Source organism: Heterodontus francisci, chromosome 46 (assembly GCF_036365525.1).
Source record: "Heterodontus francisci isolate sHetFra1 chromosome 46, sHetFra1.hap1, whole genome shotgun sequence".
Lineage (NCBI taxonomy): Eukaryota > Metazoa > Chordata > Chondrichthyes > Heterodontiformes > Heterodontidae > Heterodontus > Heterodontus francisci.
In genome coordinates this window covers 20,568,250-20,595,642 of record NC_090416.1, presented here as the reverse complement: position 1 = coordinate 20,595,642, position 27,393 = coordinate 20,568,250, and the positions used below count along the sequence as shown (strand labels likewise).

The window sequence follows — 27,393 nt, the reverse complement described above, 5'->3', positions numbered from 1 at the left end:
TGGGTCCCCTCCTCTCCTGAAGGTACTGACTCTCACTGGGGTACGGGTCCCCTCCTCTCCTGAAGGTACTGACTCTCACTGGGGTACGGGTCCGCTCTTCTCCTGAAGGTACTGACTCTCACTGGGGTACGGGTCCCCTCCTCTCCTGAAGGTACTGACTCTCACTGGGGTACAGGTCCCCTCCTCTCCTGAAGGTACTGACTGTGACTGGGGTACAGGGTCCCCTCCTCTCCTGACAGTGCTGACTCTCACTGGGGTACGGGTCACCTCCTCTCCTGAAGGTACTGACTCTGACTGGGGTACGGGTCCCCTCCTCTCCTGAAGGTACTGACTCTCACTGGGGTACGGGTCCCCTCCTCTCCTGAAGGTACTGACTCTCACTGGGGTACGGGTCCCCTCCTCTCCTGAAGGTACTGACTGTGACTGGGGTACAGGGTCCCCTCCTCTCCTGACAGTGCTGACTCTCACTGGGGTACAGGGTCCCCTCCTCTCCTGAAGGTGCTGACTCTCACTGGGGTACAGGGTCCCCTCCTCCCCTGAAGGTACTGACTCTCACTGGGGTACGAGTCCCCTCCTCTCCTGAAGGTACTGACTCTCACTGGGGTACGGGTCCCCTCCTCTCCTGAAGGTACTGACTCTCACTGGGGTACGGGTCCCCTCTTCTCCTGAAGGTACTGACTCTCACTGGGGTACGGGTCCCCTCCTCTCCTGAAGGTACTGACTCTGACTGGGGTACGGGGCCCCTCCTCTCCTGAAGGTGCTGACTCTCACTGGGGTACGGGTCCCCTCTTCTCCTGAAGGTACTGACTCTCACTGGGGTACGGGTCCCCTCTTCTCCTGAAGGTACTGACTCTCACTGGGGTACGGGTCCCCTCCTCTCCTGAAGGTACTGACTCTCACTGGGGTACGGTCCCCTCATCTCCTGAAGGTACTGACTCTCACTGGGGTACGAGTCCCCTCCTCTCCTGAAGATACTGACTCTCACTGGGGTACGGGTCCCCTCCTCTCCTGAAGGTGCTGACTCTCACTGGGGTACGGGTCCCCTCCTCTCCTGAAGGTACTGACTGTGACTGGGGTACAGGTCCCCTCCTCTCCTGAAGGTACTGACTCTCAGTGGGGTACGAGTCCCCTCCTCTCCTGAAGATACTGACTCTCACTGGGGTACGGGTCCCCTCCTCTCCTGAAGGTGCTGACTCTCACTGGGGTACGGGTCCCTTCCTCTCCTGAAGCTACTGACTCTTACTGGGGTACGGGTCCCCTCTTCTCCTGAAGGTACTGACTCTCACTGGGGTACGGGTCCCCTCCTCTCCTGAAGGTACAGACTCTCACTGGGGTACGGGTCCCCTCCTCTCCTGAAGGTACTGACTCTCACTGGGGTACGGGTCCCCTCCTCTCCTGAAGGTACAGACTCTCACTGGGGTACGGGTCCCCTCCTCTCCTGAAGGTACTGACTCTCACCGGGGTACGAGTCCCCTCCTCTCCTGAAGATACTGACTCTCACTGGGGTACGGGTCCCCTCCTCTCCTGAAGGTACTGACTCTCACTGGGGTATGGGTCCCCTCCTCTCCTGAAGGTGCTGACTCTCACTGGGGTACGGGTCCCCTCCTCTCCTGAAGGTACTGACTCTCACTGGGGTACGGGTCCCCTCCTCTCCTGAAGGTACTGACTCTCACTGGGGTACGGGTCCCCTTCTCTCCTGAAGGTGCTGACTCTCACTGGGGTACGGGTCCCCTCCTCTCCTGAAGGTGCTGACTCTCACTGGGGTATGGGTCCCCTCCTCTCCTGAAGGTACTGACTCTCACTGGGGTACGGGTCCCCTCCTCTCCTGAAGGTACTGACTCTCACTGGGGTACGGGTCCGCTCTTCTCCTGAAGGTACTGACTCTCACTGGGGTACGGGTCCCCTCCTCTCCTGAAGGTACTGACTCTCACTGGGGTACAGGTCCCCTCCTCTCCTGAAGGTACTGACTGTGACTGGGGTACAGGGTCCCCTCCTCTCCTGACAGTGCTGACTCTCACTGGGGTACGGGTCACCTCCTCTCCTGAAGGTACTGACTCTGACTGGGGTACGGGTCCCCTCCTCTCCTGAAGGTACTGACTCTCACTGGGGTACGGGTCCCCTCCTCTCCTGAAGGTACTGACTCTCACTGGGGTACGGGTCCCCTCCTCTCCTGAAGGTACTGACTGTGACTGGGGTACAGGGTCCCCTCCTCTCCTGACAGTGCTGACTCTCACTGGGGTACAGGGTCCCCTCCTCTCCTGAAGGTGCTGACTCTCACTGGGGTACAGGGTCCCCTCCTCTCCTGAAGGTACTGACTCTCACTGGGGTACGAGTCCCCTCCTCTCCTGAAGGTACTGACTCTCACTGGGGTACGGGTCCCCTCCTCTCCTGAAGGTACTGACTCTCACTGGGGTACGGGTCCCCTCTTCTCCTGAAGGTACTGACTCTCACTGGGGTACGGGTCCCCTCCTCTCCTGAAGGTACTGACTCTGACTGGGGTACGGGGCCCCTCCTCTCCTGAAGGTGCTGACTCTCACTGGGGTACGGGTCCCCTCTTCTCCTGAAGGTACTGACTCTCACTGGGGTACGGGTCCCCTCCTCTCCTGAAGGTACTGACTCTCACTGGGGTACGGTCCCCTCATCTCCTGAAGGTACTGACTCTCACTGGGGTACGAGTCCCCTCCTCTCCTGAAGATACTGACTCTCACTGGGGTACGGGTCCCCTCCTCTCCTGAAGGTGCTGACTCTCACTGGGGTACGGGTCCCCTCCTCTCCTGAAGGTACTGACTGTGACTGGGGTACAGGTCCCCTCCTCTCCTGAAGGTACTGACTCTCAGTGGGGTACGGGTCCCCTCCTCTCCTGAAGATACTGACTCTCACTGGGGTACGGGTCCCCTCCTCTCCTGAAGGTGCTGACTCTCACTGGGGTACGGGTCCCTTCCTCTCCTGAAGCTACTGACTCTTACTGGGGTACGGGTCCCCTCTTCTCCTGAAGGTACTGACTCTCACTGGGGTACGGGTCCCCTCCTCTCCTGAAGGTACAGACTCTCACTGGGGTACGGGTCCCCTCCTCTCCTGAAGGTACTGACTCTCACTGGGGTACGGGTCCCCTCCTCTCCTGAAGGTACAGACTCTCACTGGGGTACGGGTCCCCTCCTCTCCTGAAGGTACTGACTCTCACCGGGGTACGAGTCCCCTCCTCTCCTGAAGATACTGACTCTCACTGGGGTACGGGTCCCCTCCTCTCCTGAAGGTACTGACTCTCACTGGGGTATGGGTCCCCTCCTCTCCTGAAGGTGCTGACTCTCACTGGGGTACGGGTCCCCTCCTCTCCTGAAGGTACTGACTCTCACTGGGGTACGGTCCCCTCATCTCCTGAAGGTACTGACTCTCAGTGGGGTACGAGTCCCCTCCTCTCCTGAAGATACTGACTCTCACTGGGGTACGGGTCCCCTCCTCTCCTGAAGGTGCTGACTCTCACTGGGGTACGGGTCCCCTCCTCTCCTGAAGGTGCTGACGCTCACTGGGGTACGGGTCCCCTCCTTTCCTGAAGGTACTGACTCTCACTGGGGTACGGGTCCCCTCCTCTCCTGAAGGTACTGACTCTCACTGGGGTACGGGTCCCCTTCTCTCCTGAAGGTGCTGACTCTCACTGGGGTACGGGTCCCCTCCTTTCCTGAAGGTACTGACTCTCACTGGGGTACGGGTCCCCTCCTCTCCTGAAGGTACTGACTCTCACTGGGGTACGGGTCCCCTCCTCTCCTGAAGGTACTGACTCTCACTGGGGTACGGGTCCCCTCCTCTCCTGAAGGTACTGACTCTCACTGGGGTACGGGTCCCCTCCTCTCCTGAAGGTACTGACTCTCACTGGGGTACGGGTCCCCTCTTCTCCTGAAGGTACTGACTCTCACTGGGGTACGGGTCCCCTCCTCTCCTGAAGGTACTGACTCTCACTGGGGTACAGGTCCCCTCCTCTCCTGAAGGTACTGACTGTGACTGGGGTACAGGGTCCCCTCCTCTCCTGACAGTGCTGACTCTCACTGGGGTACGGGTCACCTCCTCTCCTGAAGGTACTGACTCTGACTGGGGTACGGGTCCCCTCCTCTCCTGAAGGTACTGACTCTCACTGGGGTACGGGTCCCCTCCTCTCCTGAAGGTGCTGACTCTCACTGGGGTACGGGTCCCCTCCTCTCCTGAAGGTACTGACTCTCACTGGGGTACGGGTCCCCTCTTCTCCTGAAGGAACTGACTCTCACTGGGGTACGGGTCCCCTCCTCTCCTGAAGGTACTGACTCTCACTGGGGTACAGGTCCCCTCCTCTCCTGAAGGTACTGACTGTGACTGGGGTACAGGGTCCCCTCCTCTCCTGACAGTGCTGACTCTCACTGGGGTACGGGTCACCTCCTCTCCTGAAGGTACTGACTCTCACTGGGGTACGAGTCCCCTCCTCTCCTGAAGGTACTGACTCTCACTGGGGTACGAGTCCCCTCCTCTCCTGAAGGTACTGACTCTCACTGGGGTACAAGTCCCCTCCTCTCCTGAAGGTACTGACGCTCACTGGGGTACGGGTCCCCTCCTCTCCTGAAGGTACAGACTCTCACTGGGGTACGGGTCCCCTCCTCTCCTGAAGGTACTGACTCTCACCGGGGTACGAGTCCCCTCCTCTCCTGAAGATACTGACTCTCACTGGGGTACGGGTCCCCTCCTCTCCTGAAGGTACTGACTCTCACTGGGGTATGGGTCCCCTCCTCTCCTGAAGGTGCTGACTCTCACTGGGGTACGGGTCCCCTCCTCTCCTGAAGGTACTGACTCTCACTGGGGTACGGTCCCCTCATCTCCTGAAGGTACTGACTCTCAGTGGGGTACGAGTCCCCTCCTCTCCTGAAGATACTGACTCTCACTGGGGTACGGGTCCCCTCCTCTCCTGAAGGTGCTGACTCTCACTGGGGTACGGGTCCCCTCCTCTCCTGAAGGTGCTGACGCTCACTGGGGTACGGGTCCCCTCCTTTCCTGAAGGTACTGACTCTCACTGGGGTACGGGTCCCCTCCTCTCCTGAAGGTACTGACTCTCACTGGGGTACGGGTCCCCTTCTCTCCTGAAGGTGCTGACTCTCACTGGGGTACGGGTCCCCTCCTCTCCTGAAGGTGCTGACTCTCACTGGGGTATGGGTCCCCTCCTCTCCTGAAGGTACTGACTCTCACTGGGGTACGGGTCCCCTCCTCTCCTGAAGGTACTGACTCTCACTGGGGTACGGGTCCGCTCTTCTCCTGAAGGTACTGACTCTCACTGGGGTACGGGTCCCCTCCTCTCCTGAAGGTACTGACTCTCACTGGGGTACAGGTCCCCTCCTCTCCTGAAGGTACTGACTGTGACTGGGGTACAGGGTCCCCTCCTCTCCTGACAGTGCTGACTCTCACTGGGGTACGGGTCACCTCCTCTCCTGAAGGTACTGACTCTGACTGGGGTACGGGTCCCCTCCTCTCCTGAAGGTACTGACTCTCACTGGGGTACGGGTCCCCTCCTCTCCTGAAGGTACTGACTCTCACTGGGGTACGGGTCCCCTCCTCTCCTGAAGGTACTGACTGTGACTGGGGTACAGGGTCCCCTCCTCTCCTGACAGTGCTGACTCTCACTGGGGTACAGGGTCCCCTCCTCTCCTGAAGGTGCTGACTCTCACTGGGGTACAGGGTCCCCTCCTCTCCTGAAGGTACTGACTCTCACTGGGGTACGAGTCCCCTCCTCTCCTGAAGGTACTGACTCTCACTGGGGTACGGGTCCCCTCCTCTCCTGAAGGTACTGACTCTCACTGGGGTACGGGTCCCCTCTTCTCCTGAAGGTACTGACTCTCACTGGGGTACGGGTCCCCTCCTCTCCTGAAGGTACTGACTCTGACTGGGGTACGGGGCCCCTCCTCTCCTGAAGGTGCTGACTCTCACTGGGGTACGGGTCCCCTCTTCTCCTGAAGGTACTGACTCTCACTGGGGTACGGGTCCCCTCCTCTCCTGAAGGTACTGACTCTCACTGGGGTACGGTCCCCTCATCTCCTGAAGGTACTGACTCTCACTGGGGTACGAGTCCCCTCCTCTCCTGAAGATACTGACTCTCACTGGGGTACGGGTCCCCTCCTCTCCTGAAGGTGCTGACTCTCACTGGGGTACGGGTCCCCTCCTCTCCTGAAGGTACTGACTGTGACTGGGGTACAGGTCCCCTCCTCTCCTGAAGGTACTGACTCTCAGTGGGGTACGGGTCCCCTCCTCTCCTGAAGATACTGACTCTCACTGGGGTACGGGTCCCCTCCTCTCCTGAAGGTGCTGACTCTCACTGGGGTACGGGTCCCTTCCTCTCCTGAAGCTACTGACTCTTACTGGGGTACGGGTCCCCTCTTCTCCTGAAGGTACTGACTCTCACTGGGGTACGGGTCCCCTCCTCTCCTGAAGGTACAGACTCTCACTGGGGTACGGGTCCCCTCCTCTCCTGAAGGTACTGACTCTCACTGGGGTACGGGTCCCCTCCTCTCCTGAAGGTACAGACTCTCACTGGGGTACGGGTCCCCTCCTCTCCTGAAGGTACTGACTCTCACCGGGGTACGAGTCCCCTCCTCTCCTGAAGATACTGACTCTCACTGGGGTACGGGTCCCCTCCTCTCCTGAAGGTACTGACTCTCACTGGGGTATGGGTCCCCTCCTCTCCTGAAGGTGCTGACTCTCACTGGGGTACGGGTCCCCTCCTCTCCTGAAGGTACTGACTCTCACTGGGGTACGGTCCCCTCATCTCCTGAAGGTACTGACTCTCAGTGGGGTACGAGTCCCCTCCTCTCCTGAAGATACTGACTCTCACTGGGGTACGGGTCCCCTCCTCTCCTGAAGGTGCTGACTCTCACTGGGGTACGGGTCCCCTCCTCTCCTGAAGGTGCTGACGCTCACTGGGGTACGGGTCCCCTCCTTTCCTGAAGGTACTGACTCTCACTGGGGTACGGGTCCCCTCCTCTCCTGAAGGTACTGACTCTCACTGGGGTACGGGTCCCCTTCTCTCCTGAAGGTGCTGACTCTCACTGGGGTACGGGTCCCCTCCTCTCCTGAAGGTGCTGACTCTCACTGGGGTACGGGTCCCCTCCTCTCCTGAAGGTACTGACTCTCACTGGGGTACGGGTCCCCTCCTCTCCTGAAGGTACTGACTCTCACTGGGGTACGGGTCCCCTCTTCTCCTGAAGGTACTGACTCTCACTGGGGTACGGGTCCCCTCCTCTCCTGAAGGTACTGACTCTCACTGGGGTACAGGTCCCCTCCTCTCCTGAAGGTACTGACTGTGACTGGGGTACAGGGTCCCCTCCTCTCCTGACAGTGCTGACTCTCACTGGGGTACGGGTCACCTCCTCTCCTGAAGGTACTGACTCTGACTGGGGTACGGGTCCCCTCCTCTCCTGAAGGTACTGACTCTCACTGGGGTACGGGTCCCCTCCTCTCCTGAAGGTGCTGACTCTCACTGGGGTACGGGTCCCCTCCTCTCCTGAAGGTACTGACTCTCACTGGGGTACGGGTCCCCTCTTCTCCTGAAGGAACTGACTCTCACTGGGGTACGGGTCCCCTCCTCTCCTGAAGGTACTGACTCTCACTGGGGTACAGGTCCCCTCCTCTCCTGAAGGTACTGACTGTGACTGGGGTACAGGGTCCCCTCCTCTCCTGACAGTGCTGACTCTCACTGGGGTACGGGTCACCTCCTCTCCTGAAGGTACTGACTCTCACTGGGGTACGAGTCCCCTCCTCTCCTGAAGGTACTGACTCTCACTGGGGTACGGGTCCCCTCCTCTCCTGAAGGTACTGACTCTCATTGGGGTACGGGTCCCCTCCTCTCCTGAAGGTACTGACTGTGACTGGGGTACAGGGTCCCCTCCTCTCCTGACAGTGCTGACTCTCACTGGGGTACAGGGTCCCCTCCTCTCCTGAAGGTGCTGACTCTCACTGGGGTACAGGGTCCCCTCCTCTCCTGAAGGTACTGAGTCTCACTGGGGTACGAGTCCCCTCCTCTCCTGAAGGTACTGACTCTCACTGGGGTACGGGTCCCCTCCTCTCCTGAAGGTACTGACTCTCACTGGGGTACAGGGTCCCTTCCTCTCCTGAAGGTACTGACTCTCACTGGGGTACGAGTCCCCTCCTCTCCTGAAGGTACTGACTCTCACTGGGGTACGGGTCCCCTCCTCTCCTGAAGGTACTGACTCTCACTGGGGTACGGGTCCCCTCCTCTCCTGAAGGTACTGACTCTCACTGGGGTACGGGTCCCTTCCTCTCCTGAAGGTGCTGACTCTCACTGGGGTACGGTCCCCTCCTCTCCTGAAGGTACTGACTCTCACTGGGGTACGAGTCCCCTCCTCTCCTGAAGGTACTGACTCTCACTGGGGTACGGGTCCCCTCCTCTCCTGAAGGTACTGACTCTCACTGGGGTACAGGGTCCCTTCCTCTCCTGAAGGTACTGACTCTCACTGGGGTACGGGTCCCCTCCTCTCCTGAAGGTACTGACTCTCACTGGGGTACAGGGTCCCTTCCTCTCCTGAAGGTACTGACTCTCACTGGGGTACGGGTCCCCTCCTCTCCTGAAGGTACTGACTCTCACTGGGGTACGGTCCCCTCATCTCCTGAAGGTACTGACTCTCACTGGGGTACGAGTCCCCTCCTCTCCTGAAGGTACTGACTCTCACTGGGGTACGGGTCCCCTCTTCTCCTGAAGGTACTGACTCTCACTGGGGTACGGGTCCCCTCCTCTCCTGAAGGTACTGACTCTGACTGGGGTACGGGGCCCCTCCTCTCCTGAAGGTGCTGACTCTCACTGGGGTACGGGTCCCCTCTTCTCCTGAAGGTACTGACTGTGACTGGGGTACAGGGTCCCCTCCTCTCCTGAAGGTACTGACTCTCACTGGGGTACGGGTCACCTCCTCTCCTGAAGGTACTGACTCTGACTGGGGTACGGGGCCCCTCCTCTCCTGAAGGTGCTGACTCTCACTGGGGTACGGGTCCCCTCTTCTCCTGAAGGTACTGACTCTCACTGGGGTACGGGTCCCCTCCTCTCCTGAAGGTACTGACTCTCACTGGGGTACGGTCCCCTCATCTCCTGAAGGTACTGACTCTCAGTGGGGTACGAGTCCCCTCCTCTCCTGAAGATACTGACTCTCACTGGGGTACGGGTCCCCTCCTCTCCTGAAGGTGCTGACTCTCACTGGGGTACGGGTCCCTTCCACTCCTGAAGCTACTGACTCTTACTGGGGTACGGGTCCCCTCTTCTCCTGAAGGTACTGACTCTCACTGGGGTACGGGTCCCCTCCTCTCCTGAAGGTACAGACTCTCACCGGGGTACGAGTCCCCTCCTCTCCTGAAGATACTGACTCTCACTGGGGTACGGGTCCCCTCCTCTCCTGAAGGTACTGACTCTCACTGGGGTACGGGTCCCCTCCTCTCCTGAAGGTGCTGACTCTCACTGGGGTACGGGTCCCCTCCTCTCCTGAAGGTGCTGACGCTCACTGGGGTACGGGTCCCCTCCTTTCCTGAAGGTACTGACTCTCACTGGGGTACGAGTCCCCTTCTCTCCTGAAGGTGCTGACTCTCACTGGGGTACGGGTCCCCTCCTCTCCTGAAGGTACTGACTCTCACTGGGGTACGGGTCCCCTCCTCTCCTGAAGGTACTGACTCTCACTGGGGTACGGGTCCCCTCCTCTCCTGAAGGTACTGACTCTCACTGGGGTACGGGTCCCCTCTTCTCCTGAAGGTACTGACTCTCACTGGGGTACGGGTCCCCTCCTCTCCTGAAGGTACTGACTCTCACTGGGGTACAGGTCCCCTCCTCTCCTGAAGGTACTGACTGTGACTGGGGTACAGGGTCCCCTCCTCTCCTGACAGTGCTGACTCTCACTGGGGTACGGGTCACCTCCTCTCCTGAAGGTACTGACTCTGACTGGGGTACGGGTCCCCTCCTCTCCTGAAGGTACTGACTCTCACTGGGGTACGGGTCCCCTCTTCTCCTGAAGGAACTGACTCTCACTGGGGTACGGGTCCCCTCCTCTCCTGAAGGTACTGACTCTCACTGGGGTACGTGTCCCCTCCTCTCCTGAAGGTACTGACTCTCACTGGGGTACGGGTCCCCTCCTCTCCTGAAGGTACTGACTCTCACTGGGGTACGGGTCCCCTCCTCTCCTGAAGGTGCTGACTCTCACTGGGGTACAGGTCCCCTCCTCTCCTGAAGGTACTGACTCTCACTGGGGTACAGGTCCCCTCCTCTCCTGAAGGTACTGACTGTGACTGGGGTACAGGGTCCCCTCCTCTCCTGACAGTGCTGACTCTCACTGGGGTACGGGTCACCTCCTCTCCTGAAGGTACTGACTCTCACTGGGGTACGGGTCCCCTCCTCTCCTGAAGGTACTGACTCTCATTGGGGTACAGGTCCCCTCCTCTCCTGAAGGTACTGACTCTCACTGGGGTACGGGTCCCCTCCTCTCCTGAAGGTACTGACTGTGACTGGGGTACAGGGTCCCCTCCTCTCCTGACAGTGCTGACTCTCACTGGGGTACAGGGTCCCCTCCTCTCCTGAAGGTGCTGACTCTCACTGGGGTACAGGGTCCCCTCCTCTCCTGAAGGTACTGACTCTCACTGGGGTACGAGTCCCCTCCTCTCCTGAAGGTACTGACTCTCACTGGGGTACGGGTCCCCTCCTCTCCTGAAGGTACTGACTCTCACTGGGGTACAAGTCCCCTCCTCTCCTGAAGGTACTGACTCTCACTGGGGTACGAGTCCCCTCCTCTCCTGAAGGTACTGACTCTCACTGGGGTACAGGTCCCTTCCTCTCCTGAAGGTACTGACTCTCACTGGGGTACAAGTCCCCTCCTCTCCTGAAGGTACTGACTCTCACTGGGGTACGAGTCCCCTCCTCTCCTGAAGGTACTGACTCTCACTGGGGTACGGGTCCCCTCCTCTCCTGAAGGTACTGACTCTCACTGGGGTACGAGTCCCCTCCTCTCCTGAAGGTACTGACTCTCACTGGGGTACGGGTCCCCTCCTCTCCTGAAGGTACTGACTCTCACTGGGGTACAGGGTCCCTTCCTCTCCTGAAGGTACTGACTCTCACTGGGGTACGGGTCCCCTCCTCTCCTGAAGGTACTGACTCTCACTGGGGTACAGGGTCCCTTCCTCTCCTGAAGGTACTGACTCTCACTGGGGTACGGGTCCCCTCCTCTCCTGAAGGTACTGACTCTCACTGGGGTACGGTCCCCTCATCTCCTGAAGGTACTGACTCTCACTGGGGTACGGGTCCCCTCCTCTCCTGAAGGTACTGACTCTCACTGGGGTACGGTCCCCTCATCTCCTGAAGGTACTGACTCTCACTGGGGTACGAGTCCCCTCCTCTCCTGAAGATACTGACTCTCACTGGGGTACGGGTCCCCTCCTCTCCTGAAGGTGCTGACTCTCACTGGGGTACGGGTCCCCTCCTCTCCTGAAGGTACTGACTGTGACTGGGGTACAGGGTCCCCTCCTCTCCTGACAGTGCTGACTCTCACTGGGGTACGGGTCACCTCCTCTCCTGAAGGTACTGACTCTGACTGGGGTACGGGTCCCCTCCTCTCCTGAAGGTGCTGACTCTCACTGGGGTACGGGTCCCCTCTTCTCCTGAAGGTCCTGACTCTCACTGGGGTACGGGTCCCCTCCTCTCCTGAAGGTACTGACTCTCACTGGGGTACGGTCCCCTCATCTCCTGAAGGTACTGACTCTCACTGGGGTACGAGTCCCCTCCTCTCCTGAAGATACTGACTCTCACTGGGGTACGGGTCCCCTCCTCTCCTGAAGGTGCTGACTCTCACTGGGGTACGGGTCCCTTCCTCTCCTGAAGCTACTGACTCTTACTGGGGTACGGGTCCCCTCTTCTCCTGAAGGTACTGACTCTCACTGGGGTACGGGTCCCCTCCTCTCCTGAAGGTACAGACTCTCACCGGGGTACGAGTCCCCTCCTCTCCTGAAGATACTGACTCTCACTGGGGTACGGGTCCCCTCTTCTCCTGAAGGTACTGACTCTCACTGGGGTACGGGTCCCCTCCTCTCCTGAAGGTACAGACTCTCACCGGGGTACGAGTCCCCTCCTCTCCTGAAGATACTGACTCTCACTGGGGTACGGGTCCCCTCCTCTCCTGAAGGTACTGACTGTGACTGGGGTACGGGTCCCCTCCTCTCCTGAAGGTACTGACTGTGACTGGGGTACAGGGTCCCCTCCTCTCCTGACAGTGCTGACTCTCACTGGGGTACGGGTCACCTCCTCTCCTGAAGGTACTGACTCTCACTGGGGTACGAGTCCCCTCCTCTCCTGAAGGTACTGACTCTCACTGGGGTACGGGTCCCCTCCTCTCCTGAAGGTACTGACTCTCATTGGGGTACAGGTCCCCTCCTCTCCTGAAGGTACTGACTCTCACTGGGGTACGGGTCCCCTCCTCTCCTGAAGGTACTGACTGTGACTGGGGTACAGGGTCCCCTCCTCTCCTGACAGTGCTGACTCTCACTGGGGTACAGGGTCCCCTCCTCTCCTGAAGGTGCTGACTCTCACTGGGGTACAGGGTCCCCTCCTCTCCTGAAGGTACTGACTCTCACTGGGGTACGAGTCCCCTCCTCTCCTGAAGGTACTGACTCTCACTGGGGTACGGGTCCCCTCCTCTCCTGAAGGTACTGACTCTCACTGGGGTACGGGTCCCCTCCTCTCCTGAAGGTACTGACTCTCACTGGGGTACAGGGTCCCTTCCTCTCCTGAAGGTACTGACTCTCACTGGGGTACAGGGTCCCTTCCTCTCCTGAAGGTACTGACTCTCACTGGGGTACGGGTCCCCTCCTCTCCTGAAGGTGCTGACTCTCACTGGGGTACGGGTCCCCTCCTCTCCTGAAGGTACTGACTCTCACTGGGGTACGGGTCCCCTCCTCTCCTGAAGGTACTGACTGTGACTGGGGTACAGGGTCCCCTCCTCTCCTGACAGTGCTGACTCTCACTGGGGTACAGGGTCCCCTCCTCTCCTGAAGGTGCTGACTCTCACTGGGGTACAGGGTCCCCTCCTCTCCTGAAGGTACTGACTCTCACTGGGGTACGAGTCCCCTCCTCTCCTGAAGGTACTGACTCTCACTGGGGTACGGGTCCCCTCCTCTCCTGAAGGTACTGACTCTCACTGGGGTACGGGTCCCCTCCTCTCCTGAAGGTACTGACTCTCACTGGGGTACAGGGTCCCTTCCTCTCCTGAAGGTACTGACTCTCACTGGGGTACAGGGTCCCTTCCTCTCCTGAAGGTACTGACTCTCACTGGGGTACAGAGTCCCCTCCTCTCCTGAAGGTACTGACTCTCACTGGGGTACGGGTCCCTTCCTCTCCTGAAGGTACTGACTCTCACTGGGGTACAAGTCCCCTCCTCTCCTGAAGGTACTGACTCTCACTGGGGTACGAGTCCCCTCCTCTCCTGAAGGTACTGACTCTCACTGGGGTACGGGTCCCCTCCTCTCCTGAAGGTACTGACTCTCACTGGGGTACGAGTCCCCTCCTCTCCTGAAGGTACTGACTCTCACTGGGGTACGGGTCCCCTCCTCTCCTGAAGGTACTGACTCTCACTGGGGTACGGGTCCCCTCCTCTCCTGAAGGTGCTGACTCTCACTGGGGTACGGGTCCCCTCCTCTCCTGAAGGTACTGACTGTGACTGGGGTACAGGGTCCCCTCCTCTCCTGACAGTGCTGACTCTCACTGGGGTACGGGTCACCTCCTCTCCTGAAGGTACTGACTCTGACTGGGGTACGGGTCCCCTCCTCTCCTGAAGGTGCTGACTCTCACTGGGGTACGGGTCCCCTCTTCTCCTGAAGGTCCTGACTCTCACTGGGGTACGGGTCCCCTCCTCTCCTGAAGGTACTGACTCTCACTGGGGTACGGTCCCCTCATCTCCTGAAGGTACTGACTCTCACTGGGGTACGAGTCCCCTCCTCTCCTGAAGATACTGACTCTCACTGGGGTACGGGTCCCCTCCTCTCCTGAAGGTGCTGACTCTCACTGGGGTACGGGTCCCTTCCTCTCCTGAAGCTACTGACTCTTACTGGGGTACGGGTCCCCTCTTCTCCTGAAGGTACTGACTCTCACTGGGGTACGGGTCCCCTCCTCTCCTGAAGGTACAGACTCTCACCGGGGTACGAGTCCCCTCCTCTCCTGAAGATACTGACTCTCACTGGGGTACGGGTCCCCTCTTCTCCTGAAGGTACTGACTCTCACTGGGGTACGGGTCCCCTCCTCTCCTGAAGGTACAGACTCTCACCGGGGTACGAGTCCCCTCCTCTCCTGAAGATACTGACTCTCACTGGGGTACGGGTCCCCTCCTCTCCTGAAGGTACTGACTGTGACTGGGGTACGGGTCCCCTCCTCTCCTGAAGGTACTGACTGTGACTGGGGTACAGGGTCCCCTCCTCTCCTGACAGTGCTGACTCTCACTGGGGTACGGGTCACCTCCTCTCCTGAAGGTACTGACTCTCACTGGGGTACGAGTCCCCTCCTCTCCTGAAGGTACTGACTCTCACTGGGGTACGGGTCCCCTCCTCTCCTGAAGGTACTGACTCTCATTGGGGTACAGGTTCCCTCCTCTCCTGAAGGTACTGACTCTCACTGGGGTACGGGTCCCCTCCTCTCCTGAAGGTACTGACTGTGACTGGGGTACAGGGTCCCCTCCTCTCCTGACAGTGCTGACTCTCACTGGGGTACAGGGTCCCCTCCTCTCCTGAAGGTGCTGACTCTCACTGGGGTACAGGGTCCCCTCCTCTCCTGAAGGTACTGACTCTCACTGGGGTACGAGTCCCCTCCTCTCCTGAAGGTACTGACTCTCACTGGGGTACGGGTCCCCTCCTCTCCTGAAGGTACTGACTCTCACTGGGGTACGGGTCCCCTCCTCTCCTGAAGGTACTGACTCTCACTGGGGTACAGGGTCCCTTCCTCTCCTGAAGGTACTGACTCTCACTGGGGTACAGGGTCCCTTCCTCTCCTGAAGGTACTGACTCTCACTGGGGTACGGGTCCCCTCCTCTCCTGAAGGTGCTGACTCTCACTGGGGTACGGGTCCCCTCCTCTCCTGAAGGTACTGACTCTCACTGGGGTACGGGTCCCCTCCTCTCCTGAAGGTACTGACTCTCACTGGGGTACGGGTCCCCTCCTCTCCTGAAGGTGCTGACTCTCACTGGGGTACGGGTCCCCTCCTCTCCTGAAGGTACTGACTCTCACTGGGGTACGAGTCCCCTCCTCTCCTGAAGGTACTGACTCTCACTGGGGTACGGGTCCCCTCCTCTCCTGAAGGTACTGACTCTCACTGGGGTACGGGTCCCCTCCTCTCCTGAAGGTACTGACTCTCACTGGGGTACGAGTCCCCTCCTCTCCTGAAGGTACTGACTCTCACTGGGGTACGGGTCCCCTCCTCTCCTGAAGGTACTGACTCTCACTGGGGTATGGGTCCCCTCCTCTCCTGAAGGTACTGACTCTCACTGGGGTACGGGTCCTCTCCTCTCCTGAAGGTACTGACTCTCACTGGGGTACGAGTCCCCTCCTCTCCTGAAGGTACTGACTCTCACTGGGGTACAGGTCCCCTCCTCTCCTGAAGGTGCTTATTCTGTTCTGCTGAAGGATCCTGCCAGACCTGCTGAGTATTTCCAGCATTTCTTGTTTGTATTTCAGATTTCCAGCATTTGCAGTATTTTGCTTTTACTTTAATGCTGTAGATTCCCATCTCCTACACTCTTGGTTTGAGACTGACTTCTCCCTTACCGGTCTCGCAGTGTGCTTGGTCCGAGGTATGGGTACTGACTGTCCTTCAGCTTCCCTTTAGTCAGCTGGTCCAGGGTATCCTGAAGCAGTGGCTGGTGTTGTGTGTACACATTCTCAATCCCCTGCACAGAAAATAACCATGTGTTACACAGCATCCTTCTCCTGAACCACCCCCCACCACAACCTCCCCTTGACCTCTCCCAACCCGGCACATCAGAGCACCCCAAAGCAACCTAGCCACAACTTTTATCATCAGTTTCACAAATAGCAAAAGAATCTTCATATGAAGAGAGTTCAGGTCAATCCTTTCAGTCTAACACCCGAGGGTGAATTCAGAGCAAGAGTGGAGCGGGCGAGGAGTGGTAGACACAGACTGAATGAAATTATCCTTAATATAAAAGCAAAATACTGCGGATGCTGGAAATCTGAAACAAAAACAAGAAATGCTGCATTCACTCAGCAGGTCTGGCAGCATCTGTGGAAAGAGAAGCAGAGTTAACGTTTCGGGTCAGTGACCCTTCTTCGGAAGAAGAAGGGTCACTGACCCGAAACGTTAACTCTGCTTCTCTTTCCACAGATGCTGCCAGACCTGCTGAGATTATCCTTAAACCTGGCAACTTTCCCACTGAGGGTCCTCTGTGCAGAGAGAGTGAGGACCCTCTCCCACTGAGAGAGGGAAGAAGAGCAAGGTGCTCCCCTGACTCGTACTGCGAGGAGGGGAGCGGAGATGGCAAGGGAAGTGGTGCAAAAAATCAGTCAGCAGATCCAGACTCTACCTTCAATCCTTTAAAGAACTGCTTGGTGATGGCGACAGCATCCTTTGGGGTCACAAGGTCACCTCCTCGGACTCTCTTCCCACCGTATTCCACAAGAACCGACACCAACTGGGATCAAATTAACAGAGAGAGATGTACAAGATCCACCCAAAGGAATACACATTGACAGACCTGTCCCCACCAGTACTGTACCACAGTGTTATACAGTGACAGACCTGTCCCCACCAGTACTGTACCACAGTGTTATACAGTGACAGACCTGTCCCCACCAGTACTGTACCACAGTGTTATACAGTGACAGACCTGTCCCCACCAGTACTGTACCCCAGTGTTACACAGTGACAGACCTGTCCCCACCAGTACTGTACCACAGTGTTATACAGTGACAGACCTGTCCCCACCAGTACTGTACCACAGTGTTATACACTGAAAGACCTGTCCCCACCAGTACTGTACCACAGTGTTATACACTGACAGACCTGTCTCCACCAGTACTGTCCCCCAGTGTTATACACTGACAGACCTGTCTCCACCAGTACTGTACCACAGTGTTATACACTGAAAGACCTGTCCCCACCAGTACTGTACCACAGTGTTATACACTGACAGACCTGTCTCCACCAGTACTGTACCCCAGTGTTATACACTGACAGACCTGTCCCCACCAGTACTGTACCCCAGTGTTATACAGTGACAGACCTGTCCCCACCAGTACTGTACTACAGTGTTATACAGTGACAGACCTGTCCCCACCAGTACTGTACCCAAGTGTTATGCAGTGACAGACCTGTCCCCACCAGTACTGTACCCCAGTATTATACAGTGACAGACCTGTCCCCACCAGTACTGTACCCAAGTGATATACAGTGACAGACCTGTCCCCACCAGTACTGTGCCACAGTGTTATACAGTGACAGACCTGTCCCCACCAGTACTGTGCCACAGTGTTACACAGTGACAGACCTGTCCCCACCAGTACAGTACCCCAGTGTTATACAGTGACAGACCTGTCCCCACCAGTACTGTACCCCAGCGTTACACAGTGACAGACCTGTCCCCACCAGTACTGTGCCACAGTGTTACACAGTGACAGACCTGTCCCCACCAGTACAGTACCCCAGTGTTATACAGTGACAGACCTGTCCCCACCAGTACTGTACCCCAGTATAATACAGTGACAGACCTGTCCTCACCAGTACTGTACCCCAGTGTTATACAGTGGCAGACCTGTCCCCACCAGTACTGTACCCCAGTATTATACAGTGACAGACCTGTCCTCACCAGTACTGTACCCCAGTGTTATACAGTGACAGACCTGTCCCCACCAGTACTGTACCCCAGTATTATACAGTGACAGACCTGTCCCGACCAGTACTGTACCCCAGTGTTATACAGTGACAGACCTGCCCCCACCAGTACTGTACCCCAGTATTATACAGTGACAGACCTGTCCCCACCAGTACTGCACCCAAGTGATATACAGTGACAGACCTGTCCCCACCAGTACTGTACCCCAGTGTTATACAGTGACAGATCTGTCCCCACCAGTACTGTACCCCAGTGTTATACAGTGACAGACCTGTCTCCACCAGTACTGTACCCAAGTGATATACAGTGACAGACCTGTTCCCACCAGTACTGTACCCCAGTGTTATACAGTGACAGACCTGTCCCCACCAGTACTGTACCCCAGTGTTATGCAGTGACAGACCTGTCCCCACCAGTACTGTACCCAAGTGATATACAGTGACAGACCTGTCCCCACCAGTACTGTACCCCAGTGTTATACAGTGACAGACCTGTCCCCACCAGTACTGTACCCCAGTGTTATACAGTGACAGACCTGTCCCCACCAGTACTGTGCCACAGTGTTATACACTGACAGACCTGTCCCCACCAGTACTGTACCCCAGTGTTATACAGTGACAGACCTGTCCCCACCAGTACTGTACCCCAGTATTATACAGTGACAGACCTGTCCCCACCAGTACTGTACCCAAGTGATATACACTGACAGACCTGTTCCCACCAGTACTGTACCCCAGTGTTATACAGTGACAGACCTGTCCCCACCAGTACTGTACCCCAGTGTTATACACTGACAGACCTGTACCCACCAGTACTGTACCCAAGTGATATTCAGTGACAGACCTGTCCCCACCAGTACTGTACCCCAGTGTTATACAGTGACAGACCTGTCCCCACCAGTACTGTACCCCAGTGTTATACAGTGACAGACCTGTCCCCACCAGTACTGTGCCACAGTGTTATACACTGACAGACCTGTCCCCACCAGTACTGTACCCCAGTGTTATACAGTGACAGACCTGTCCCCACCAGTACTGTACCCCAGTATTATACAGTGACAGACCTGTCCCCACCAGTACTGTGCCACAGTGTTATACACTGACAGACCTGTCCCCACCAGTACTGTACCCCAGTGTTATACAGTGACAGACCTGTCCCCACCAGTACTGTACCCCAGTATTATACAGTGACAGACCTGTCCCCACCAGTACTGTACCCCAGTGTTATACAGTGACAGACCTGTCCCCACCAGTACTGTACCCCAGTGTTATACAGTGACAGACCTGTCCCCACCAGTACTGTACCCCAGTGTTATACACTGACAGACCTGTACCCACCAGTACTGTACCCCAGTATTATACAGTGACAGACCTGTCCCCACCAGTACTGTACCCCAGTGTTATACAGTGACAGACCTGTACCCACCAGTACTGTACCCAAGTGATATACAGTGACAGACCTGTCCCCACCAGTACTGTACCCCAGTGTTATACAGTGGCAGACCTGTCCCCACCAGTACTGTACCCCAGTATAATACAGTGACAGACCTGTCCTCACCAGTACTGTACCCCAGTGTTATACAGTGGCAGACCTGTCCCCACCAGTACTGTACCCCAGTATTATACAGTGACAGACCTGTCCTCACCAGTACTGTACCCCAGTGTTATACAGTGACAGACCTGTCCCCACCAGTACTGTACCCCAGTATTATACAGTGACAGACCTGTCCCGACCAGTACTGTACCCCAGTGTTATACAGTGACAGACCTGTCCCCACCAGTACTGTACCCCAGTATTATACAGTGACAGACCTGTCCCCACCAGTACTGCACCCAAGTGATATACAGTGACAGACCTGTCCCCACCAGTACTGTACCCCAGTGTTATACAGTGACAGATCTGTCCCCACCAGTACTGTACCCCAGTGTTATACAGTGACAGACCTGTCTCCACCAGTACTGTACCCAAGTGATATACAGTGACAGACCTGTTCCCACCAGTACTGTACCCCAGTGTTATACAGTGACAGACCTGTCCCCACCAGTACTGTACCCCAGTGTTATGCAGTGACAGACCTGTCCCCACCAGTACTGTACCCAAGTGATATACAGTGACAGACCTGTCCCCACCAGTACTGTACCCCAGTGTTATACAGTGACAGACCTGTCCCCACCAGTACTGTACCCCAGTATTATACAGTGACAGACCTGTCCCCACCAGTACTGTACCCAAGTGATATACACTGACAGACCTGTCCCCACCAGTACTGTACCCCAGTGTTATACAGTGACAGACCTGTCCCCACCAGTACTGTACCCCAGTGTTATACACTGACAGACCTGTACCCACCAGTACTGTACCCAAGTGATATACAGTGACAGACCTGTCCCCACCAGTACTGTACCCCAGTGTTATACAGTGACAGACCTGTCCCCACCAGTACTGTACCCCAGTGTTATACAGTGACAGACCTGTCCCCACCAGTACTGTGCCACAGTGTTATACACTGACAGACCTGTCCCCACCAGTACTGTACCCCAGTGTTATACAGTGACAGACCTGTCCCCACCAGTACTGTACCCCAGTATTATACAGTGACAGACCTGTCCCCACCAGTACTGTACCCAAGTGATATACACTGACAGACCTGTTCCCACCAGTACTGTACCCCAGTGTTATACAGTGACAGACCTGTCCCCACCAGTACTGTACCCCAGTGTTATACACTGACAGACCTGTACCCACCAGTACTGTACCCAAGTGATATTCAGTGACAGACCTGTCCCCACCAGTACTGTACCCCAGTGTTATACAGTGACAGACCTGTCCCCACCAGTACTGTACCCCAGTGTTATACAGTGACAGACCTGTCCCCACCAGTACTGTGCCACAGTGTTATACACTGACAGACCTGTCCCCACCAGTACTGTACCCCAGTGTTATACAGTGACAGACCTGTCCCCACCAGTACTGTACCCCAGTATTATACAGTGACAGACCTGTCCCCACCAGTACTGTGCCACAGTGTTATACACTGACAGACCTGTCCCCACCAGTACTGTACCCCAGTGTTATACAGTGACAGACCTGTCCCCACCAGTACTGTACCCCAGTATTATACAGTGACAGACCTGTCCCCACCAGTACTGTACCCCAGTGTTATACAGTGACAGACCTGTCCCCACCAGTACTGTACCCCAGTGTTATACACTGACAGACCTGTACCCACCAGTACTGTACCCAAGTGATATACAGTGACAGACCTGTCCCCACCAGTACTGTACCCCAGTGTTATACAGTGACAGACCTGTCCCCACCAGTACTGTACCCCAGTGTTATACACTGACAGACCTGTACCCACCAGTACTGTACCCCAGTATTATACAGTGACAGACCTGTCCCCACCAGTACTGTACCCCAGTGTTATACAGTGACAGACCTGTACCCACCAGTACTGTACCCAAGTGATATACAGTGACAGACCTGTCCCCACCAGTACTGTACCCCAGTATTATACAGTGACAGACCTGTCCCCACCAGTACTGTACCCCAGTGTTATACACTGACAGACCTGTACCCACCAGTACTGTACCCAAGTGATATACAGTGACAGACCTGTCCCCACCAGTACTGTACCCCAGTGTTATACAGTGACAGACCTGTCCCCACCAGTACTGTACCCCAGTGTTATACACTGACAGACCTTTACCCACCAGTACTGTACCCCAGTGTTATACAGTGACAGACCTGTCCCCACCAGTACTGTACCCCAGTGTTATACAGTGACAGACCTGTCCCCACCAGTACTGTACCCCAGTGTTATACAGTGACAGACCTGTCCCCACCAGTACTGTACCCCAGTGTTATACACTGACAGACCTGTACCCACCAGTACTGTACCCCAGTGTTATACAGTGACAGACCTGTCCCCACCAGTACTGTACCCCAGTGTTATACAGTGACAGACCTGTCCCCACCAGTACTGTACCCCAGTGTTATACAGTGACAGACCTGTACCCACCAGTACTGTACCCCAGTGTTATACACTGACAGACCTGTACCCACCAGTACTGTACCCCAGTGTTATACAGTGACAGACCTGTACCCACCAGTACTGTACCCCAGTGTTATACACTGACAGACCTGTACCCACCAGTACTGTACCCAAGTGATATACAGTGACAGACCTGTCCCCACCAGTACTGTACCCCAGTGTTATACAGTGACAGACCTGTCCCCACCAGTACTGTACCCCAGTGTTATACACTGACAGACCTGTACCCACCAGTACTGTACCCCAGTGTTATACAGTGACAGACCTGTCCCCACCAGTACTGTACCCCAGTGTTATACAGTGACAGACCTGTCCCCACCAGTACTGTACCACGGAATTATACAGTGACAGACCTGTCCTCACCAGTACTGTACCCCAGTATTATACAGTGACAGACCTGTCCCCACCAGTACTGTACCCCAGTGTTATACACTGACAGACCTGTCCCCACCAGTACTGTACCCCAGTGTTATACAGTGGCAGACCTGTCCCCACCAGTACTGTACCCCAGTATTATACAGTGACAGACCTGTCCCCACCAGTACTGTACCCCAGTATTATACAGTGACAGACCTGTCCCCACCAGTACTGTACCCCAGTGCTATATTGTGGGACTCTTCCCTCGTGCCCCCTCTGTTCCTTGCACCAAGTGTCCACTATAGATGGGTGAGTCCAGACTATTGGATATGCAGCTGTGATCAGGAGCAGGAACTCTGGCTGATTTCCCCCTCTCTCTCACCCAGTGTTTCCAAGGTCAGTTGTCGCCTGACTAAAATGAACCATCATGCGACTTGGCTGGAGCTCAACTGCTGAAAATCACAGGCTGTTACAGTGTCTTGCGGCTGATCAACTGGAAGAAGTTGTCAGTAGTTTCCAGTCCTATGTGAAAGTGTTGGGGATGATAATTTATCCATGTACTATCAGATTGATCATTAACACAGCGAGGCTGTAGGATTCCCACTTACACAGTGCAATAAGTCAACACTCACCCGTTTATACTTGTCCGATATCCCTTTTCGGGACAGAGCCTCCATCAGAGAGGCTAGGTTACTGTTGCTATGGCGTTCGTAGTGCAGGGCGTAGAGCATTACCAGCCTCACTGCGTCCAAGTCCGTTACTCTGGGTTCCTGCAGCATCTTTCTTACGTTCTGGAAGTGATATGTTCAGAGGCAATGTTAACACAGCACCAATGTCAGCACCCCTCCCCAAACACCCACACCAGGGACCCCTCCCCAAACATCCACACCAGGGACCCCTCCCCAAACACCCACACCAGGGACCCCTCCCCAAACACCCACACCAGGGACCCCTCCCCAAACATCCACACCAGGGACCCCTCCCCAAACACCCACACCAGGGACCCCTCCCCAAACATCCACACCATGGACCCCTCCCCAAACACCCACACCAGGGACCCCTCCCCAAACACCCACACCAGGGACCCCTCCCCAAACATCCACACCAGGGACCCCTCCCCAAACACCCACACCAGGGACCCCTCCCCAAACACCCACACCAGGGACCCCTCCCCAAACACAGACACCAGGGACCCCTCCCCAAACACCCACAACAGGGATCCCTCCCCAAACACAGACACCAGGGACCCCTCCCCAAACATCCACACCAGGGACCCCTCCCCAAACACCCACACCAGGGACCCCTCCCCAAACACCCACACCAGGGACCCCTCCCCAAACACCCACACCAGGGATCCCTCCCCAAACACCCACACCAGGGACCCCACACCAGGGACCCCTCCCCAAACACCCACACCAGGGACCCCTCCCCAAACATCCACACCAGGGACCCCTCCCCAAACACCCACACCAGGGACCCCTCCCCAAACATCCACACCAGGGACCCCACACCAGGGACCCCTCCCCAAACACCCACACCAGGGACCCCTCCCCAAACACCCACACCAGGGACCCCTCCCCAAACACCCACACCAGGGACAACTCCCCAAACACCCACACCAGGGACCCCTCCCCAAACACCCACACCAGGTACCCCTCCCCAAACACCCACACCAGGGACCCCTCCCCAAACACCCACACCAGGGACCCCTCCCCAAACATCCACACCAGGGACCCCTCCCCAAACACCCACACCAGGGACAACTCCCCAAACACCCACACCAGGGACCCCTCCCCAAACACCCACACCAGGGAGCCCTCCCCAAACACCCACACCAGGGACAACTCCCCAAACACCCACACCAGGGACCCCACACCAGGGACCCCTCCCCAAACACCCATCCCAGGGACCCCTCCCCAAACATCCACACCAGGGACCCCTCCCCAAACACCCACACCAGGGAGCCCTCCCCAAACACCCACACCAGGGACCCCTCCCCAAACATCCACACCAGGGACCCCTCCCCAAACACCCACACCAGGGAGCCCTCCCCAAACACCCACACCAGGGACAACTCCCCAAACACCCACACCAGGGACCCCTCCCCAAACACCCACACCAGGGACCCCTCCCCAAACATCCACACCAGGGACCCCTCCCCAAACACCCACACCAGGAAGCCCTCCCCAAACACCCACACCAGGGACAACTCCCCAAACACCCACACCAGGGACCCCACACCAGGGACCCCACACCAGGGACCCCTCCCCAAACACCCATCCCAGGGACCCCTCCCCAAACACCCACAGCAGGGACCCCTCCCCAAACACCCACACCAGGGATCCCTCCCCAAACACCCACACCAGGGACAACTCCCCAAACACCCACACCAGGGACCCCTCCCCAAACACCCACACCAGGGACCCCTCCCCAATCACCAACACCAGGGATCCCTCCCCAATCACCCACACCAGGGACAACTCCCCAAACACCCACACCAGGGACCCCTCCCCAAATACCCACTCCAGGGACCCCTCCCCAAACACCCACACCAGGGATCCCTCCCCAAATACCCACTCCTGGGACCCCTCCCCAAACACCCACACCAGGGATCCCTCCCCAAACACAGACACCAGGGACCCCTCCCCAAACACCCACAACAGGGATCCCTCCCCAAACACAGACACCAGGGACCCCTCCCCAAACACCCGCACCAGGGACAACTCCCCAAACACCCGCACCAGGGGACCCTCCCCAAACACCCGCACCAGGGGACCCTCCCCAAACACCGACAGCAGGGACCCCTCCCCAATCACCAGGGACCCCTCCCCAAACACCCACACCAGGGACCCCTCCCCAAACACCTACACCAGGGACCCCTCCAAACTCACTGCTCCTCCCAAGCCTACAGTACATCTATGCTGAGGCTGTCACTTGTCACTCACCTTTTTCAATGGAGGTGACAGCTTCTACATCCCACCCCCCCAGCCCCATCCCTGTGATCAAATCAGGCTTCAGTAAGTATTCAAAACTTGCCTCTTCCATGAATTTCCCCCTAACTTGCAACAGGCTGCCCGTGTGGTGGGCTGTTCACTCTGACTAAGAGATCCCAGAGGTGGGGTTGGGGGAGAGCAAATGACATGGCAACCTATTCCCCCTTGGCTTCTGTCACTCTGCTGTTCAGAAAGTGGGTCAACGTTCCTCCCTCAGGCTGGGTGAGGGACAATATGAGCGAGACGTTGCCCTCCTGAGCTGGAGGGGAGCAAGAGAGCACCATGCGACCTTTTGTGAGACAGAAGATCAGAGAGGAGAAAAATGTCAAGCAGCAGGAGTGGCCATCCAGCTGTGGGTGTGTTAGCGACAGTCTGTGCACACAGTTACAGTTAGTCATAGGTCATGGACCGGGACACTGTGACTGTGTGGGATACACTTAAACAGAGCATACTGTGTCCTGCTTATTCCCTCAGACTCTCAAATTCCCATAAAAATACAAAAGCCCTTGTCACCACCATAATTAGAGAATTAAAAAGCAGAAGATGGTTGAACAGTTGTGGTCAGAGGGGTTTAGGGCAAAAATGGTAATAATTCAAGAGCAGAAAAAGAGCCAAGTGACTACGACACGAGGCTGACGATTAACTCTTTAGGGGCTAGACGTTAATCTTGAAGAGTAAAGGGTTAATTGGCCTTAATGTTATTGAAATTAAAGAACCCAAATGAGGAGGGAAAGTCTGAGATCTCACTGTTGCAATTTCAACCCAACCCAAAGTCAATTCGAAGAATTACAAGACAAAAAAAATCAATCACAGCACAAGTGTAAAACCTCCTCATTTCTCAAACAGCTCAACTGCCACTTAAACCAGAATAAATCAGGAATGATTTGCTCAGCACATTGCCATGTGCCAAGCTGAGGTAAAATGGTGCCTTGGGAGTGAAGGAAAACCCTTTTCACTGACTGGAACACAAAGAGGTTTGTAAGCAGAGTGTGCCTAAGGCACGGAGAACTGTTAGAAGTGAGGGACTGGTCAGCAGATCACTTAGTGTTGGTAACTGGGAGATCTGGGAGGAGGCAGACAGGTTCGTCGACAGCAGTGTGGTAAAAGCAAGTGAAATCAACAGGGAGATGGTTACATGATAAAGATATCAATAAAAAAAACTTGGTCCAATGAATGGAAAATCAGATGGCACATCAGCTCTCCTCTATTTAACTGCTGTTTGTTAAAAATGCAAATGTGCCAAAACAGAAGGGAAAGGAGGAGAAGGGATTAGCCTTTTCCACAACATCTATCACAGCCCACAAGCAGTGCACAGTGCGGAAATCGGGGAGGGAAGCTCGCAAGATGCTGACATGCACTCAGCAGGTCGGAGCAGTGGATAGACCACTTGTTCAGTACCACAGCAGAACACATCCTATAACTTGCAACAGGATTTGCTGATAGGGTAAAATGAAGAGGGGTAGCAGAAGGCTCATGTGCAACATAAACATAGTCATGGACTATGTTGTTTCTATACTGTAAACTCGATACAGTGTGCAACATCAACATGCTCACAAACACTCAGTGCACAAACACTTCAAACATTTGGTTTGGTTCTTTTCCTAGAGAGTAATGAGCCTCTGGAACACAGGCCAGTTTATGTGGTGCGTGCTGACTCTATGAAAGATGGCACCACAGGCTGTGTAGCACTCCCTCGGTGCTGTAGGGTGTGTTGGCCTGCATTAATGGCCAGCTCACCCCCTCATTCTCTGAGCCGGAAGCAAGAGTATTGCTGAAAGCAGCTGCCTGATCCCAGGGGAGAAAGAGAGGGTGGGTTTCAAATGGAAAACACTTCGACACAACTCCATTTACACACTCCCTGCAATATGTAATCTGTAACGTGACAGACACTTGGATACAAACTGTGGTAGAGTTTGTGCAGCAGCTGAGACAGGAATTGAATGAACTTCCTGTTAAGAATTTTTGTTTTTCTCCAGACCAGAGAATAAGTTTTACGAAATAGCGGACTGCAAACAGGCAGACATCACACAGCATCCACGGCAAGTACTGCAACACAGGACTACGGGCATGTGACACATTACCACACATCACAATAACAGGGCTCAATGAGGGAATG

General features: G+C 56.4%; 1 protein-coding gene across 1 annotated transcript in view; it reads right to left on the bottom strand.

The window, feature by feature from the left end:
• Positions 1–27,393, bottom strand: part of vps45 (vacuolar protein sorting 45 homolog) — a 101,589-nt gene that overhangs the window by 27,421 nt on the left and 46,775 nt on the right. The window contains exons 11-13 of the mRNA XM_068022894.1: positions 22,917–23,075; positions 16,566–16,673; positions 15,790–15,911 (exon numbers count right to left, since the gene is read on the bottom strand). Coding sequence (XP_067878995.1) covers positions 15,790–15,911; positions 16,566–16,673; positions 22,917–23,075 — 389 coding nt within the window. The remainder of the gene's footprint in view (positions 1–15,789; positions 15,912–16,565; positions 16,674–22,916; positions 23,076–27,393) is intronic.